General features: G+C 46.7%; 5 protein-coding genes across 5 annotated transcripts; 3 read left to right on the top strand and 2 right to left on the bottom strand.

Annotated features, from left to right (window-relative positions):
* Positions 1-688: 688 nt before the first annotated feature.
* V1508DRAFT_417290 (uncharacterized protein) lies at positions 689-2,582 on the top strand. The gene is made up of 4 exons (XM_066940328.1): positions 689-1,098; positions 1,155-2,107; positions 2,159-2,248; positions 2,306-2,582. Exons 1-4 carry the CDS (start codon positions 876-878, stop codon positions 2,399-2,401), a joined length of 1,362 nt encoding a protein of 453 aa, XP_066795819.1. The 5' UTR covers positions 689-875; the 3' UTR covers positions 2,402-2,582.
* A 337-nt stretch (positions 2,583-2,919) lies between these two features.
* On the bottom strand, positions 2,920-3,997 carry V1508DRAFT_354638 (kinase-like domain-containing protein; the record flags this gene model as incomplete). Its single annotated transcript, XM_066936923.1, has 2 exons — positions 2,920-3,316; positions 3,372-3,997. 2 exons carry the CDS (start codon positions 3,995-3,997, stop codon positions 2,920-2,922), a joined length of 1,023 nt encoding a protein of 340 aa, XP_066795818.1.
* Positions 3,998-4,925: 928 nt separating this feature from the next.
* Positions 4,926-6,372, top strand: V1508DRAFT_397438 (uncharacterized protein; the record flags this gene model as incomplete). Its single annotated transcript, XM_066938149.1, has 2 exons — positions 4,926-5,123; positions 5,191-6,372. The coding sequence occupies 2 exons, from the start codon at positions 4,926-4,928 to the stop codon at positions 6,370-6,372; spliced, it is 1,380 nt and encodes a 459-aa protein (XP_066795817.1).
* A 2,711-nt stretch (positions 6,373-9,083) lies between these two features.
* On the top strand, positions 9,084-12,464 carry V1508DRAFT_354724 (uncharacterized protein; the record flags this gene model as incomplete). Its single annotated transcript, XM_066936929.1, has 3 exons — positions 9,084-9,653; positions 9,704-11,383; positions 11,439-12,464. The coding sequence occupies 3 exons, from the start codon at positions 9,084-9,086 to the stop codon at positions 12,462-12,464; spliced, it is 3,276 nt and encodes a 1,091-aa protein (XP_066795816.1).
* A 1,129-nt stretch (positions 12,465-13,593) lies between these two features.
* On the bottom strand, positions 13,594-15,740 carry V1508DRAFT_397436 (transcriptional activator of glycolytic enzymes-domain-containing protein; the record flags this gene model as incomplete). The annotated part of the gene is made up of 3 exons (XM_066938148.1): positions 13,594-15,396; positions 15,468-15,577; positions 15,662-15,740. 3 exons carry the CDS (start codon positions 15,738-15,740, stop codon positions 13,594-13,596), a joined length of 1,992 nt encoding a protein of 663 aa, XP_066795815.1.
* Between the last annotated feature and the right edge of the window lie 1,689 nt (positions 15,741-17,429).

Below are 17,429 nucleotides of genomic sequence, written 5' to 3'. Positions count from 1 at the left end.
GCAAGTCTAATCGCGCAGTTTGTAGCGCTGTGAGGAGCGGTGGAAGGGATGCTATTGGCGGAGAACATGAAACCGCGCTGAGTATGTATTGAATATGCAGTGGATCGGGACAAACAGTGTAAGGGGAATTGATCAGATTGTCATAAATCAATTGGCTCTCAACAAGAGAAATCGTTGTCAAATCCTTCAAAAATCTAGAGAACTAACTTTGCGTCAGTGAACGTCTGGGGATAACTAATATTTTCGTACTTCATCCGAAGTTGCTCGCAGCCTGAGACACGTATATAGTAATTCCGAGACACTAATAATTCTCTGAGGCACCGGCTGTTGCAAGGATTGAGTTCCCTCGGTCATCACATGCGACGACTGCATCTACAGTCACAGATATTACTTGTAGTCCGTAAGGTATTTGGTTGACCTTCGATGACTGACTTACCGTTGATCAGACTTGATCACAGTTCATAACCTTGGCTATCTCCCCGCCGCTGCTGCATTCATATCACTAGTTATACCGGACCTATACGTCTCTTTATTCGATGTTCAGTACTGAAATGCAACTACAAGTATTTATCGCAGAAAATTAATACAAACAGGATATAACATCGAACCCTAACCATTAAACCTAAATGACGTGCGACGATGAGCCTCATACTTCTGACCTCCTAAGTTGGACTCGTCAATATCATTGCTCGAGACGAAGCAAACGCAACTGCTGAACACCGAACGAAAGGTATAACAAGTCTTGGATCCTTTAAGTACGAAGGAGGCATATAATTTTATGGAGATTCACCTTGCTTGAGTCAGCACTTTTCATCGGCAAACCCGTTCACTTTCACGCTCCGTAGAGCTAATTATTACAGAGGGTAGCTACGACTATGTCGCTGTATGACTCAATCTCGGCACTGGATTCTAGTGCTGAATCAACCGCGAAACCATCAGCGGCAGCCCCTCTAAAACGATCGTTGTATGATGGCCTAGATCCAGACACTGCGGGAGCAACAGTGGTATCTAAGGCACCAGTCACTTATGACCTATCTAAAAATGAGGCCAAGCAACCTGTTTCTGAGGAAAATGAGAAAAAGCAAATGCTCTCTGCAGGTATGTTGTCTCCTGAATAGATATTGAGCACTGATTGACGTATTGGCCTTAAAAAGCATTGCAATTTCAGCCAGTTATACGAGTTAGAAGTTCTCAATCCGCAGTTCCGTCAAACAAAGTAGTGACAATTATCAATAAGCAACCAGCAGTGGTTCCGAGGCCAGTGTCGGGCATTACTCTCGATAAATTCACCAGCGAGGAGGCAGGCACGACGGAGTATGCTCGGACTAAACAACAAGCTCGGAGCAGCCGGAAACGTAAGAAGAGAAAGGACGGTGAAGAAGTACAAGCTATTGACTGGGAGGATTCGTACGATCCATTACGGCCTAACAATTATGACGAGTATAGGCAAAGTGAAGAGAAATTCATGGAGGATGAAGATTGGCGAGAATTCCTTCTGAGTCTGAAGAGGAGGCAGGAAGAGACGGGCCCATCACGAGAGGACGAGGAATGGGGAAAAGAGATTGAAAAAGGGAATGAGGGTGTGTCACATCTGCCAGCCGGTGATGTCGATGAAACGCCTGGCTTTGCACGACAAGACGAAGAAAGCGATATGCTAGTCACACAGTCATCTTTCGTTCCTCCAGCATCAGACGGGCAAATTTCGACATCAATCGCTAAAGCACCAATAATGTACACTCAACTTAAGGAAGCGAAAAATGAACATGACCAATCGGACTACATGATTCTTCCACCTTCCTCACCACCAGCGAACAAACTGCGCGAAAAGACGGCAAAAGAAACATTTGCGAAACGATTACTGGCCAAATATGGATGGACTCCAGGTACTGGCCTAGGAGCATCTTCAGACGGTATCACAAAAGCTCTTAAGTTTAGCGCAGATAAGGCCATGAAAGGCCATGGAAAGATTGTGGATAAGAACGCCAGGAAGATAGACGAAGGGAAGTTCGGAGCGATGTCAAAAGTCATCGTGCTCTTTGGAATTGTTCCGCCAGAGCGACTTGATGAAGAATTGGCTGGCGAAATAGGCACAGAGTGCGGAGCGAAGGTATGTGGTTTGGTATTCTTATTGCGAGTATTAGCCACTGACAATATGGAGTATGGCAATGTCGAACGGGTATATATCGACGAGAAAGAACATACGGTGAACGCATATGTCAAATTTACCGCTGAATTATCTGCGTTACGGGTGCGTACGAACTCAATGACTACAGACTTAGTGAATGGATCACTTACAATGTTGCAGGCGGTGAATGGGTTAGATGGACGACTATTTGGTGGCAACCCCATCGTGACTCGGTTTTTTGATGAAATGGATTTTGAGAATGGCAAATACGGCTGAATGCGTAGTATCTTAGCTAGGCACAATATAGCTTTCCATATTAGTTATCTTGACAATTAAGCATTGTGCAGGATGGCTGGACGATCGCGATTTAAGTAATCACTCGCGGTATGTATGTTTACAAGTTCGGGCACAAAAAATACAACACATGTAAATTATACTACACCTGCCGTATGATAGAACAAATACCAGCCACTAAGGAACGAACAAAGGATTTCGTGAAACAACCTGAGTAAAAACGAGCATAAATATCCATCAGATAGCACAACACAAATTCCCAAAAAGAGTAACCATATAAACCAATCTTGTCCCTTTGTTTTATATTTGCCCTTTATCTCTTGAATATCTTTATCGCATACGCTACTCGACTTTCTCATAAAATTTTTCACCGGAACGTTGGTGTGAATGTGATTCAGTTTCACCATACTCATATATGTGGAGCCGAAGGATGGAGACAGAGGTGATGATAACGATCTGTTGCAGCGTCCATACAATGGAACATGTACGTCAATTGAATCTCAAAAATCTGGAAACAAATATCCAAAGTCGTCATTCGTTTGGACACCGTAATCCAGTTCCTCTTCAGGGTAGTGCTCGAACAAACTAGCATCACCGGCATGTCTAATCGGCGGCTCATACGGTGTATCGATTCGTTTCGATAGCACTCGATCCCAGTCAACTTCGCCAAACCATGGATGATTCTTCACGTCGGCCGAGCCATTGACCAAGTTACCCAAACGTCGGGTGAGATCGCGAGTCACTAGATTCGAGAGGAGATCCCGCGCTTCAGGAAGGATGTAGTTGGGGTAGCGGACTTCACATTGTAGGACTTTCTCGTACGTTCTCATAGGTGTTTGGTCGTAAAATGGAGTGTACCCGGTAAGCATTTCAAATATCAGGATGCCCAGTGACCACCTATGACAATGTTAGACGCCAAACAACCGGTCATCTAACTCCAGACAAAACCTACCAATCCACTGACTTGTTATAAGCTTTTCGGGCAATAACTTCCGGTGCTATATAATCTGGGGTACCACACATGGTATATGTAACATCGGGCACTTCTTTAGCGAAACCGAAGTCAGTGATTCGTATGTGACCTTTTCTGTCGAGTAGTATATTTTCTGGCTTTAGGTCTCGATAGATGATATTGTGAGAATGCAAGTATTCTAGCGCGAGCGTGACTTGTGCCGCATAAAACTTAGCAACTGGATTCGGGAACCGTTGCGATCGCCGCAGCAGTGAAAACAGTTCGCCGCCTTCTATGTAGTCCATAACCATAAATAGACTATGAGAGTCCTGGAAAGTACCCCATATACGGATGAGGAATGGATGGTCTACTAGTTTGAGCATCCGGCGCTCGTCATTGGTATGCTCGACCTGCTTCATGTGGACGACCTGCGCTTTCTTGAGAACCTTGATCGCATAGTAAAGACGGTTATATTTTGATCGCACGAGATGCACACGTCCAAAGGATCCAGTCCCCAGAGTGCGCTTGATTTCGAAATCTGTAATTGAGTATTTACCGCGTGTGACGGTAGAGCGCTGCGGCAGAAGTGAGGCTGAGGATGGCGACGGCGTCTGCTGCTGGCGCATGGCTTGTTGCGGCGGGATCGCCGGATGATCTCGCGCCTGTACAGACGCATAGATGTGTTGCTGTTGCTGCTGTTGCTGCGGTGGCAGATGAGATTGCGGCTGCGACTGCTGATACTGCTCACCGTAAATCTGCTGTTGGGGAGGGGCCTGTGATTGAAGCGCCGGCGCCTGTTGCTCGTAGTTCGCGGTACCAGAGCCAGTGGCCGGGCAAACTTGCTCGTCCGGCATGTCAGAAGAGTCACCTAGACAGTACAGCAGTCGGTTGACGCAGGACGAAGTGAGAGATCGAGTAGGCAGGCAAGCGGGGTGCCCTTGGAATACGAGAACTACCGTTTAGCGACGTGATCGAAATCGTGCAAAGCACTGCGAAGGATGCGGCACACAGCCCGGTCAAGTATGCAATGGGCAACAAGTCTTAACATACACGAGCGAGAAAGCAAGCGAATTGAGTGCTCTTACGGCACCAGGTAAGGCTGAAGGCGAGAGGACACAAAACGGGGTTTTGGGCGAGAATGTCCTTTGGGAGTGACAGGAGTCGTGATGGTGGAGATTCCTCGAACTCTCGCACTCGCGCTGCCTGGCGGCGGGGCGTTGCCCCGGGTGCCTAGCCTTCCACAATAACCGTCTACAACGAGCTCATCTGATACAGAGTTATTTGCAGAATGTGCGTTAGTTCAGTCACATATTGACACAGACTCGTTATCAACTATTGTAATTAATAATAAAGAGGAGACTATGGATGGCCGACAATGTGATAATGGTGGGTCGGCAGACTGTGCGTGCGGAGATCTGCGCCCGTGCCCCTGTCTGTGGCTTGTGTACGGCGGATGAAATGACGAAACGCTGACGGCAAAGCGGCCGGGCACCTATTTCAACTCTAACTCGACAATCGATCCTGATCATTTAGTATTGCACTGTTACTGCTGTAATGGCTTGTGTCTTCGTGTCCTCCCGCGTTCTGGTCGATGGGAAATTCGTGCCTGCTTCAATCTTCGTCTCCGAGTATGGCAAGATCACCGACATCAAGGCCGGCATTGTCAAGCCTTCCGCAAGCCTTATTTACTACGATCATTCTGATAAAACTCTCCTTCCGGGTCTCATAGACAGCCATGTTCATCTGAATGAGGTAATTGGCTTCTGTTCGTGCACACAGCTCGTGTCAGGTCAGTTCGTCTAACTCATCCATTATCTAGCCAGGCCGCACCGAATGGGAAGGCTTCGAAACGGGCACCAAGGCGGCTGCATCTGGCGGCGTCACCACGGTCATTGATATGCCTTTAAATGCGATTCCGCCAACGACCACTGTTGAAAACTTGCACGCGAAGCTCGATGCTGCCGCTTCTCAAGCATGGGTTGATGTCGGATTTTGGGGCGGCGTGATCCCTGGTAATGACAAGGACCTCGTGCCATTGGTTGATACTGGCGTGCGAGGATTCAAGTGCTTTATGATCGAGTCGGGTGTTGACGAGTTCCCTGCCGTTGAGACCGCGGACATCACGAAAGCTATGGATGTGCTGAAAGAACAGCCGTCCGTGCTCATGTTCCACGCCGAAATGCTCCCACCAGAAGGGGAGGCCAAAGTCACAGATTCAGCGCAACCAATTGCATACTCTTCCTTCCTTTGCTCTCGTCCAGATTCATACGAGACGACAGCGATTGAGACAATTGTCGATCTCGCACGAAAATGCGACAAGAAAGACACCCTTAAGCTCCACATTGTACACATTTCCTCAGCAGACACGCTGCCCATCCTGGAGCACGCCCAAAATGAGCTTGGAATCAACCTCACCGCCGAAACTTGTTTCCACTATCTTGCCTTCGCCTCCGAGAATATTCCCGACAGAGGCACGCACTACAAATGCTGCCCACCGATTCGTACTAAAGCGAACCAAGACGCGCTATGGGCGGCTCTACAAGCTGGCATTCTTCAGACCGTTGTATCAGACCACTCACCTTGCACGCCAGCACTGAAGGATCTCGAGGTTGGCGATTTCTTTAAGTCCTGGGGCGGCGTTTCCGGATTAGGGCTTGGTCTATCCATTCTATGGACCGAAGCCAGCAAGCGCGGAATCGGCCTTGAGAAAGTTTCGGAATGGACTACCCGCAACACAGCAAGACACGCCGGTTTGTTGGGTCGAAAAGGCGAGATTGCGATTGGCCACGACGCTGATTTCGTCGTGTTTGACCCGGAGAAGGAGTTTATTGTCACGGAGCAGAAGATTCATTTCAAGAACAAGATATCGCCGTACAAAGGCCTAACGTTGAAGGGATTGGTGGAGAAGACGTATTTACGCGGAAACTGCGTTTATACAGTTGAGGGTGGTGTTGTTGAAAAGCCAATTGGCAAACTTATTCTAGAAAAGAGAATAGCGTAGGCCGTACTGATAAATGTATATATTTCGGCGGAAAGTAAATAATAAAGGTCCAAGCGATTAAGTTCATCACGCGTTTTCTTAAGTTTGTTAAGCTGCACAAACGTGGCTAGCGCGTTAGACTGGGTTAAACCTTTTGCTTTTTTAACTTTCAGGGGCTTGTATCGTTGCCACAGTGTACAATTTGATGATGAGATTGGTCGCCGGATAAAGGCCGTATTATATTCAAACATTGAGGCACTTGACTCATAAACCAGCATATAATTCCGGGGTTTTTAATTCATTTCGTGCAAATGGTTTCTACAAGTTGTACAGAGTAATGTTATTCCGAGAATGGTGTACCGAGATGACACTATACAAGTGTCCAACAGCAATTTGTATTTTTAAAAAGGCAACTCTATCAAGTAACTTAGTTGCTCATCGACTTCTTAGCTTTTAGAGTGGCTGTCGCATTTCATGTGCGCGTTGCATTATCCCGCCAGTCGGCAGGTTTTATCTTGATTCGGTATTTAATGTTGCAAAAGTCTAAGATTCTGGAGTAAAGCAGAGGAAACAGAGTTTCTCGCTTGTAGGCGGGGATTTTAATAAATCGAAATAGAGAGACTTTCGCATAGTTGTATACGCATATAGGAGAGCTGTGGAATATAAAGCTGAATGACAATACAGTCCATTTCAAGTCCACGACAGTACTGCAGTATGACTAGTGCTAGTCAATCATACATTGGCTTGAGTACGTGTATCCTCTGCCAGAAACGATGAAGTATACGCATGCACCAACTACGGCTTCAGATCATTCATTACCACGTATTCAGGATTGCAAGCTGAAGACAGAGAGCATAGCCAAGGCAAGCAAGCAATTGGAAGACGAAATCCATGCGCGCCGCATAAGATATACCATTATCTAAATAAGCTATTTCTGCGGAGTGTGCAAATAAGCTAACGCATAGTAATAGTTTCAACTTATTCGCCCTGAATTTATCCATCTTTCTGAGGACACGATTGCAGGCTTGCGGGCCATAAACTATCTCTGACGGCGTAATAAATGTTTGTTCTATGCTTTCCAACGGACGACACACTCTCCGCGTTGGCGCAGCCGACCCACCAGCTAATCCATATGTTGCAGATATATGCAAAATCACTTGCCAGCTTGATCACAGCAGAGTGTAAAATATTCCAGACAGCTAGGAGCACTGATTTGCTGTGGCACCCGACGGTCTACTCAAAAGCATCGACTAGGCATTGAAATCTGACACTGGACTTGTGTCACTCGTTTGAGTCATATCTATAGTAGACAAATTTCAAAAATATCTTGTAATTAAGTTTGCCAATCGCCGTTCCCGTCTGTCACGCACGATTGATGGCTGCTGTGTCTGGACAGAAAGTTCTAAACTTAGGAACCACGTCAAGTTCGCAACGATTGTAGTTTAATGAGTAGTATTCCGCATCGTCCGTTTCAATTTATGACCGCAACCGGCGTCTGACCATTGCCGTCACTCAATTGTTATTTGGTTCAGATAAAACTTTGCACATAGATCGCGAGGAGATGCCATTGCCATTGCCGAAGATAATAGTCTTCGACACAACGTCGATACGCGATGGTGTAGCGATCGATGAAGAGTGGAATGCCCGCAACTTGCCGGTGTTTGAGTAGGAATTTGGCCGAACGATCGGAATGGAGTTTATGATGGTAACGCGACATTATAAGTCGATTGCAAAGCAGCCGAAAATTTAGCAGCGCGTTCTTGTCTTAGACTCTAGCAGCTTGTTCGACGGTGCATAGTGTGGCGACCGATGTTTGGATACGATTCTAACAAGTTGCTTGTCATACTGAGACAATATTACTCGCATTTCTTATTGTAGTTGCGGAACAAGTCGTGACGCACGCTGTAAATTCTCTCTATGAAACAAACCTCAGTTCTAGGAATAAGAGTCGTATGAATCTGTTACATAATAGTAGCTGGCGAGCGATTGCGCTTTAAATTCTCTGAGTTCATAATCTCATTTCTGGATACCTGTTACCCACCAAGTGTCAATTAGTGACCCAAGCCGCCAAAACCGGGTAACGTGATGGTTGACCCAATCTGCCCATACGCGCGAGATATCGCCCCGAGACGATACTGCTGAACGTCCTCCGCTTACTCGCTTCCCCGATATTTGCCAGCAGTTTCGCATTGCTGTACCGCATCAACCATTGAAAAGTTACTGATCTTATTTCTCTCATCTAATCACGTCCGGTAAGGAAATAGTTCTTTTGAAGGTTGTTGCGAGATTTTCTGTTGCCAATTGATCCCTATTTTGTTTTCTGACGTGGTCTTTCTTCGTTCCGTGAGCCTCACTGACTTCTTTGTCATTCTTTGCTGCCTTACAGCCCATAGCATTTAGATGTCGATTTGATTCATTTCCGAATTTATCCCTTGTCAAGAGAATTCCGATCCTTTAGTCTCTTGAATAGTTTTGCCGTAACACTGTCGAATTGATCTTGCGTTTGATAGTTGTCCTGCTATCCAGATTTTGTAGTCCTCAACAGCATTATCTGACTAAAGCCTGTCTGCACGGGCGGATCGCATTCATTAATTGTCACTGACAGATTGCTTGTACATTTCATTATACTTTTGGAAGGGTTATTGTCAGTTATGTCTGATTCGTCCGCTGCAGCCGTCAGGCGCTCACCGGCGGATCTTTTGCGTGAGAAGCACGAGACGGCATCCAGTGCCATGACTGTGCACGATGATTTACCGGCAACAGTTGCTGTCGAGGATGATACTTCGGTGGATCTCACTTCTTCTGTTACCACGGCTGACACAGCTGTGTCTTCCACCTCGGCGTCCAGTCCCTCGCTAGCCGGTGCGTTGACTTCCACTAGCGCGACAGCATCCCCAGCGACTCAATCTTCGGCCAAAAGACGACCCAAGGAAAAGTTAGACATCGCGTCGCTGGAAGCGTTCCCTACCTTGGGTGGCGGAGCCAGCAAGAATGGTGCAGCTTCCTCAATCTGGGGTAGTAAGTCTGCTTCGTCTTCAGTTGCGAAAGCGAATGGGAAGGCAAGAACTCCTCTTCCAGCTCGATCGTCTGATGTCACAGTTATATTTGATTTCGTGGTTAGTCCACAGTCTCGTGATCGATCAGTGTTTGCTGAAGCGATTACCAAGGCCAAGGAGCTCTCCGGCGTCACATCCATAGAGAGCTCAACTAGCAAATCTCTATCGACTACTTTCATTGTTAAAGGCAAGCCAGAGAGTATTGCGATTGCGAGAAGAGCGCTTGTCAGAGCACTCACTGCTAAGGTATATAAGAGTTCTTGCTCTTTGTGCTCAAGCGCTAACAATCTTGTTAGGTGACGGAGACGATTCTAGTTCCTTCCAGCGTGAGGGCATTCATCATTGGTACTGGCGGCAGAAACTTGAAGGCTATTCAGCAAAGGTCGTCGACGAAGATTCAGGTCCAGAAGAAGGAAGAGGTTGCTGGCGATGATGGTGATGGCTCGTCCAAGCCTGATTACGACGCTGGCGAAGAAGAGACCACAGAAGTTACCATTGAAGGTGACATTGATGGAGTTGCGATGGCTAAAGCAGAAATTCTCGAAGTTGTTGCCGAGCGTACCAAGAACCTCACCGTTCGACTGTCACATATCAACCCCGACTACTTCCCATATTTTGCTGCACAGCTTACAACATTGGCGGAGGGTAAGGATATCAAGATTCGGGTGCCAACCCTATACAGAGAGCCTGGCGATGCCTTTGCTCCAGCCATTAGTATCTCTGGGGAGCGCAATGCTGTTCAGGAAATGAAGGCGAAAATTGAGGAGTCATTACAAGAGCTACAGAGATCTTATGGCACTGCCAATACTTCTATCCCTAAGCGCCAACACAGATTCATTGTCGGAGAGAAGGGAAAAACTCTGCAGGAGATTTTCGATATCACTGGATGTGTTGTCAAGGTTCCTCCAGCCGAAGATCCATCTGATATTGTCACGTTGGTTGGACCTCGAGCAAGAATAGGAGAAGCCATTAGCCTCGCAATGACCAAGGCCAACTCAATTATCTTAGAACGCATTGATATTTCTAAGGCGCATAGCAAGAATCGTGGCCATGCTCGTGATATCACTCGTTATTTCCAGTCAGCGAGGCGCCTGCATGACATCGAAAGGAATAACGACGTTCAGATTTCGCTGCCATCATCCAAAGAGTTGTTCGACGAGAGCATTCCAGAGGTTGCCTATGATATTGCGGGAAAGACTAATGAATCCGTCAAGAAGGCGCGCAAGGAAGTCGTGGATCTGGTTAACTCCATTCCCCCGGTTTGGGTCGCACATCTCGGTGGTATTGATCCCCTGCTTCACCGACATATGATCGGATATAAGGGCCGAAACCTGCAGAAAGTGAAAGAGCAGTTTGGTATTGAGACCCTTATGCCCGATGAGACTGACGGATCGAGTGACATCGTACTCATCTACGAAGGTAAGGAGTCGGACGAATTTGGTCCCGATGAGAGCGAGATCAGATCTGCCCTCGATTCCGCTATAAAATTCTTTGAGGATATTAGGACCAAGCAGGCGGATCTTGTTACCAAAGTTCTTTCCATTCCCGCTATGAAGCATAAATTCATCATTGGACCTAAGAGATCAACCATAAATGCACTCAGTGGTCCGGAGTCATCTGTTTACATCCAGCTTGGGCCGAATAAGGATCGTCCGTCACAGTCTCATGATGTCACTGAGGATAGTGTCATTATTCGCGGACCTGCTGCGGAGGTCGACAATGTTGCGAAGAGGATCGAGGAGATTGTTGAGGAAGCTAGTAACCAGGAGATTCTAAACAGTTTCTCTGTCAAATTTGACTTCCCTACGAAGTTCTCCAGCCAATTAATTGGAAAGGGAGGTTCGAACATATCAAAGTATAGAGAGGAATTAGGAGTTAAGATAGATCTTGATGATGAGGGCACTGTCACGATTAAGGGAATTAAGAGCAACGTTTTGGAGGCGCAAGCTCGGATAGAGGCTCTTGCAGCTCGTCTGGTAAGATTTTGTTTGGTAAATGAATTATAGCTTTGCTTGCTAACTCTTTCGACAGGCAGATGAAGTTGTGCTAACACTTAAAGTTCCGATTGAGCATCACAGCGCGCTCATTGGCCAGAAGGGCAAATTTGTTAAGCGTCTTGAGGAGCGATATGATGTCCGAGTCAATTTCCCTCGGTCAGAAGAATCTGAGAATGTCGAAGCATCTGATATCGTACTGAACAACAAGGACGAGATCGTAATCCGTGGGCCATCTAAACGCGCTGCTAAGGCTCGTGACGAGCTTTTGGAATTGTACAAATACGAGGCTGAACATGGCCACATGGCCAATATTACTGTTCCAAAGAGGGCGATTTCCCGCATTATCGGCCGAAACGGTGAACTTATCAACGACATCATGGAGTCCACCGGAGCGAAGGTTGACATTGTTCGAAGAGAAAATGATGATGACACTAGCTCTATTGCAATTTCTGGCACCGAGGAAGGTATTCAGAAGGCGAAGGCCAAAATTCTTGAAGTTGTTGAAGAGTTTGAGCAGTTTGCTAGCCAAACTATCGATGTTGACAAGCGGCACCACAGGAGCCTTATCGGTAGCAAAGGTGCTACTCTTCGCGATATTGTTTTGAGGTCCGGTGGCCCAGATGATGTTTCCCAGCAGCGTCGTATTATCCGCATACCGCCGGCTAGCTCCTCCGACACCAAGATCACTGTCCAGGGAAACGAGGGAGTGGTAGTAAATGTAATTAAGGAAATTCAGCGACGAGTGGCCGAACTTGAGAACCAGATTGAGTCGGAGGTTGAAGTTCCTCTTGAGAAGCATCGATTCATCATTGGACCTGGTGGCAGCACTAAGCGGTCTATTGAGCAAGATTGTGGGGTTACACTTACTGTTCCACCACAGAAGACCACGAAAGCGGTTAAGATCCAGGGACCACCTGGTGGGGTGGAGAAGGCCAAGGCTCGCATTGTCGAGCTCACGACTTCAAAAAAGGAGCGAAATAACGGACAAAAGAAACCTGCATCGACTGCTACCACCCCAGCCGAGGAGACGCCGAGCATAGCATCGGAGGAGGAGAACTAAGCTAAAATAAAGTTGTGCAACAAAATTTGGTGTGGTTAAATGGTTGAATGTTTGGGGAAGTGCATGCTTGTATCTATATTGAGCAGGAACTTGTTTGGTTAATGCGATGTATATGACGTGAAGTTTATACTTGAGAAAAAAAGATGGAGGTGAAAAGGTAAGAAGAAAAATATTAACTTGTTTGTTGCCGCATAATGAAGCTATTAGCGGACTGTGCTCCACTTACTATCGATCAATAAATGTTAATAAAATTTTATTCTCTACAGTCAAAAAGAAAATTGTGCAAAGATCGTCCGTGGCAATGTCGATTAGTAAATACATGCTGCAATTAGGCAAGCTGCGTAATTCGTGATGCACAGCTTGCGCGCCTGCTGCTCTGACGCGGCCATATTCCAGTTTTCAAATTTTAACATGAATCCACCCGCACTACGGACAACAAGAGAGAAATAGAGTAGCAAATGGGACCAACATTCAAAGCGCATACATCCAAGTATCCAGTATTCCAATAGTGACCGGAGTTATTATCTCAGTAGCACTCGTCACTTTGCGAAGGGGGTCACGGTAACCACCGAGATCACTCGAATCGGTTCAATAAAAATCTAAGTTTCGAGGTGTGAGGTTTCTTTGTATCCCGCTTCGCGCAACGAGCACGTGCATTTTCTATTTGAATTTAGACTCTTCCCGATGCCCTTACCCGATGACATTGGAGAGGAGCTGCCTAGAATACACAAACCTGCGAATACTTCACGCAATTTATCATTGTTTTATTCACATCGTCCAATAAAATTAAGTCAGGCTCACGGGCGAACATAAACCGAAGATTAAACGCAAATACAGCGCACTGGGTCTGTATTTAATAGAATTCTTTGTACGCCAACTCCATTGTGCTCTATCAGGAAGCCAAATGTAGCACACAGAAAGTCAATACAATGAGAGTACAATAAATCCCAAGCACAATCAATTCATAGAAGACATTGCGTACACAAGAGTTAACGCTTAATATCACATGAGCAACCAACAAAAGTACACAAGAAAATACAGAAATGTATCGGAAACAATCAACAAAAAAATGTACCATCCCTAAATTCCTGTTGTCATGCACTCTACCCACCTTTATCCGTAGCGTAATCTAAGCCATCTTTCTGATCTTCTTAAGATGTTCCGCCAACCGCTGAAGAGAGGTGAACTGGTTTGCCTTCCTTATCTCCTCGACCCTGTTAACAGACTCTTCGATGGAAATACCCTCGCGGTTGCATATTCTCATAACGTAATCGATGATGACCTTTCTTAGGCAAAAGAATTTCCGCTCAGCGCTGTTCTGGCGCCACCGAGTGCCGTATTTTTCTTCCAGCTCGCGCACAATCGGACCGCCATTCAAGCCACTGTCCCACTCCTCCCATAGATCCGGCACAGTGGAAACTTCCCGGCTCATGCGGTATTGTGGGATCACCATATCAAGATGTTCCATATTTGCCATGACGTTCGCGTTGCCATTGGTAGGTACGTTCATCATATACGGATCAGCAGCTTGCTGATGCTGAATATGTCGTTGCTGCGCTTGCGTAGGCGCCTTATTCTGTCTGCGTGAAGTCTGAAGATCGTGCTGCTGAAGTGGACGGTGAGGATGTGGGTGATGTGCAGAAATAGGATGCTGATCAGTCTGATGGCGACGAGCCGCTGCCGCTGTGGCCGCAGCCATCTTGAAAATATTGATGTTGTTCGAGTCATCATGCGAGCTCGTGGCCGTCATGGCATTACTACCAAACATGGTATCGTTGACGTTGTTCGTAGTGCCGAAGCTGGAAGTCGTCATGTAGGTGCCGGAATTGGTATCTCGGCGAATAGGCTGCTGCGGCTGTGACGTTGGCAGCTGGACAGAAGATATGGCCTGAGCTGGACCGGGGGTTCCGCTGCCTGACTGTGATCCATTTAGGGAGACGATGCTCCGATATGACGGCGCAATCTCACCAGCGAGATCATGTGCTTGCGTACTAGCCCAGCTAGCGATCTTGTCAACCACAGCTGAGAGAGCGGTGACATTCCGCGCTTGCTTGTCCAACGCCAACCGCAACTCATTGTTCTCGCGAGTAAGTTGCTGGGACAGCTTGTCCGTCTGCATGCTAATAAAGTACTGTAAGCTATCTCGCAGCAACTGTACGTTGGACTGAATCAATGCCTCGATACGAGCACTACCGCCACCATTACTACCATTGCCCAACGACCGGGAATTCTGACTCAACGATCCGCCGAGACCATTACCTGTACCGGTACCGGAGCCCGCGCCGCTCAGTAAATCGGGACTTTGTGCAAGACCATCATCCGAGAATGAGTCAAACTCGGAGTCAGAAACGTCGGGACTTAGCCCTGGGACAGAGTGCCTTTCACTGTACTCCAAATCGATCAGGCGCTGCTGGGTGCTATGGTGATTGTGGCTGCGAGAGCTGCCGTGGTGATGATAAGTACCATGGCGAGTACCGTTGCTAGAATTAGAGCTGGAACTGCCGTTGCCATTATTGTGACCAGGACCCATGTTGCGGCATGCAGGGGCCGCATTTCGAAATTTTTGCAGGTAAGCCTTCAGCAGTACACCGTGAGGATGCGGATGGGAGTTCATTCCTGAACGACGCTGGTGCAGGTACTGGCTAACGAGAACAGCAACGTATGATTTGAGTGTTGAGTAAATCTCTATTGGAGAAGCTGTTTCCGAGACTTGACTCGAATCTTCCGAATTGCTAGAGCTTGAAGACCCATTGCTGCCATTTGAATTCTGTTGCTGACCGGATTGCTGTTGGGCCTGAAGTTGCTGTGATTGTTGCTGACCGGAGTGTGAACTCTGGAACCTAGGAATAATACACTCCGGCAAGAATAAGCAGATCTTATCCTCCGTAACCGTAGTGCCATCTGTGAATTTTCGAATCTCCTTGCACCATGTCTGCAGCAAACAATACTCGTTAGCATTCATCATACATATCTTTGGGGACACAAATGAAGAGATCAACTAACATTCCACTCATTCAATTTGACAATCTGCGACGACGGTGAGTTTTCGTGAGGCACTTTACCGTTCATATCGTCCCCGTTACCATTTCTACCAGTGGATATAGTAGCAGCCACTGGATAAGCAGTTAGCATTTCGTTTGCTCTTAGGTATTTCTCCTATACCGCGAAGTGTAATCCTCCATTTTGACAGCACTTACTTTCCCGAATCATACGATCTCGATTCTCTAAGAGATCTTTAGCATTTTTTGAGTGCTGATCAAGCATTACCCCGTCCATGTTTTGGTAACAGCAAATGCTGTGCGAGTCGAGAGACGGAGGAGACCTTGATTGTTACCTGTGAAAATGATTGTTACCCAACATCCTTTTAACAGGAAAATAGTAAAAAGAGCATATCAGACAAAAACGACGGCTGTAATGAAGTTGCACAAATACTTACTCGGAAAAATCTGCAATTGGAGTGGAAAATATTAATACAAAAAAACCGATCTATAACAGTATGGTAAGCTTACGCCCCCGCCACGACCAAGATGGAATCGAAATGTACATTTGCAGAGTCCCTTGCATTAGCTATATATGCAAAAAAGACGTCTTTCTGCGGGACGTCGCCGCCTGGAAAGGTTGCGCGGTTGAAGGAGACTAGAAGACCAACAGCCGAACGGGAATCTTTTGCAGATCTCGAGAGAAAAGGCCTGTTGGGCTGTAACCCGATCGGGACTTAATGGTCAGCAGGCAGGTGGACCGCAGCATGCGCGGACAATGGTTTTGCATGCGCCGCTCTCGATTTACGTACGTCAATTGGAATTTGCGACGATTTTCTGTACTGTATGCTAAAACAACACATTACGTTGAATTACATTCTGACATGTTCATTTGGCCAGAGGCTTCTCACAGCAACTCAAGAGAGTGGTGTGTAATAACAGGGTGGCTGAATATGGAGCCAGATATTGAGAGGAAACCGGATCGCCCTATAAGCAGGCGCTAGCATGTTTCGGGAGTAGCGTTCTCTATCAACCGCTTGCTCACCTCCCTGGAAATCCGTGGGCTAGGTTATCATACTCGTAGCTGGGCTTGGCACCTGTAGTCTGTTACTCTATCAGCATCCACAATATTGGAAATATTTTATGTTGCAATATAGCAATGCCATTAAGTAGATGATTAGATGAAAACCATGGAGTATAGCAAACGGGACAGTGACGTCCCAGATGTTACTGTAGCTGAAGAGGAAACGTGACTCGCACCTTGATCGATTCTTGATTATTTCATAACTGGATTAGGGTAAACTAGTTTTCTCGCACGTGTTGGGTGAAGTTTCCCGGTGGCAGTTCTCTACCTGGATCTAGCATGTTACCGACAGAGGTAATCGACTAAATTCCCACATAGGCTTCGCGATATAGTTTTTCGAGGGGAGTGGACGTACATAGCAGAACCCACAATGCCTCCACTACCCCTGAATGGACATCGTGGAACGGTGCTCATGCTAGCAATAAGCTATTTCCGCGGCATCTGCATATATTCTAACCGTTCTGCAATTATCAATCTCACTACGAGCGCATGATCAAACACGGCGTTGGAAACGGTCACTGAACATTTTCAATTCTGGAAGTTGCCTTTAAATGTTGTCAGGATGTCTTTTTTTACGTACCTGATTGGACACAGATCTTTTGCTCTAGGCAAGCTTGCGGAGGCGATATATGGGCAGACCGTCGCCTACCTAACGCAAGGTGACGAGGTTGGGGGTAGGAAGAATGTTAAAACTCTGAGACTTGACGCGGAAAATGCCGTCTAAGAAGCACCGCATTTTCCCCGGCCGTTGGTGGGTCAATCCACTAAGTGACTTGCATAGGATTGATGAGAACTTTGTTCAATCTCTTCGGCTAGAAGAGCATAAATGAAGTACAGGTGCAGCAGAAATAGTGCTCTGTGTGAAGGTCGATTGGTGTCCTATCGACATAACCGATGAAGGAT

Source organism: Lipomyces doorenjongii, assembly GCF_038497915.1.
Source record: "Lipomyces doorenjongii strain NRRL Y-27504 unplaced genomic scaffold V1508scaffold_24, whole genome shotgun sequence".
Taxonomy (NCBI): Eukaryota; Fungi; Ascomycota; class Lipomycetes; order Lipomycetales; family Lipomycetaceae; genus Lipomyces; species Lipomyces doorenjongii.
Note: the sequence above shows the minus strand (reverse complement) of the source record. Positions and strands in the feature narration are given on the sequence as shown.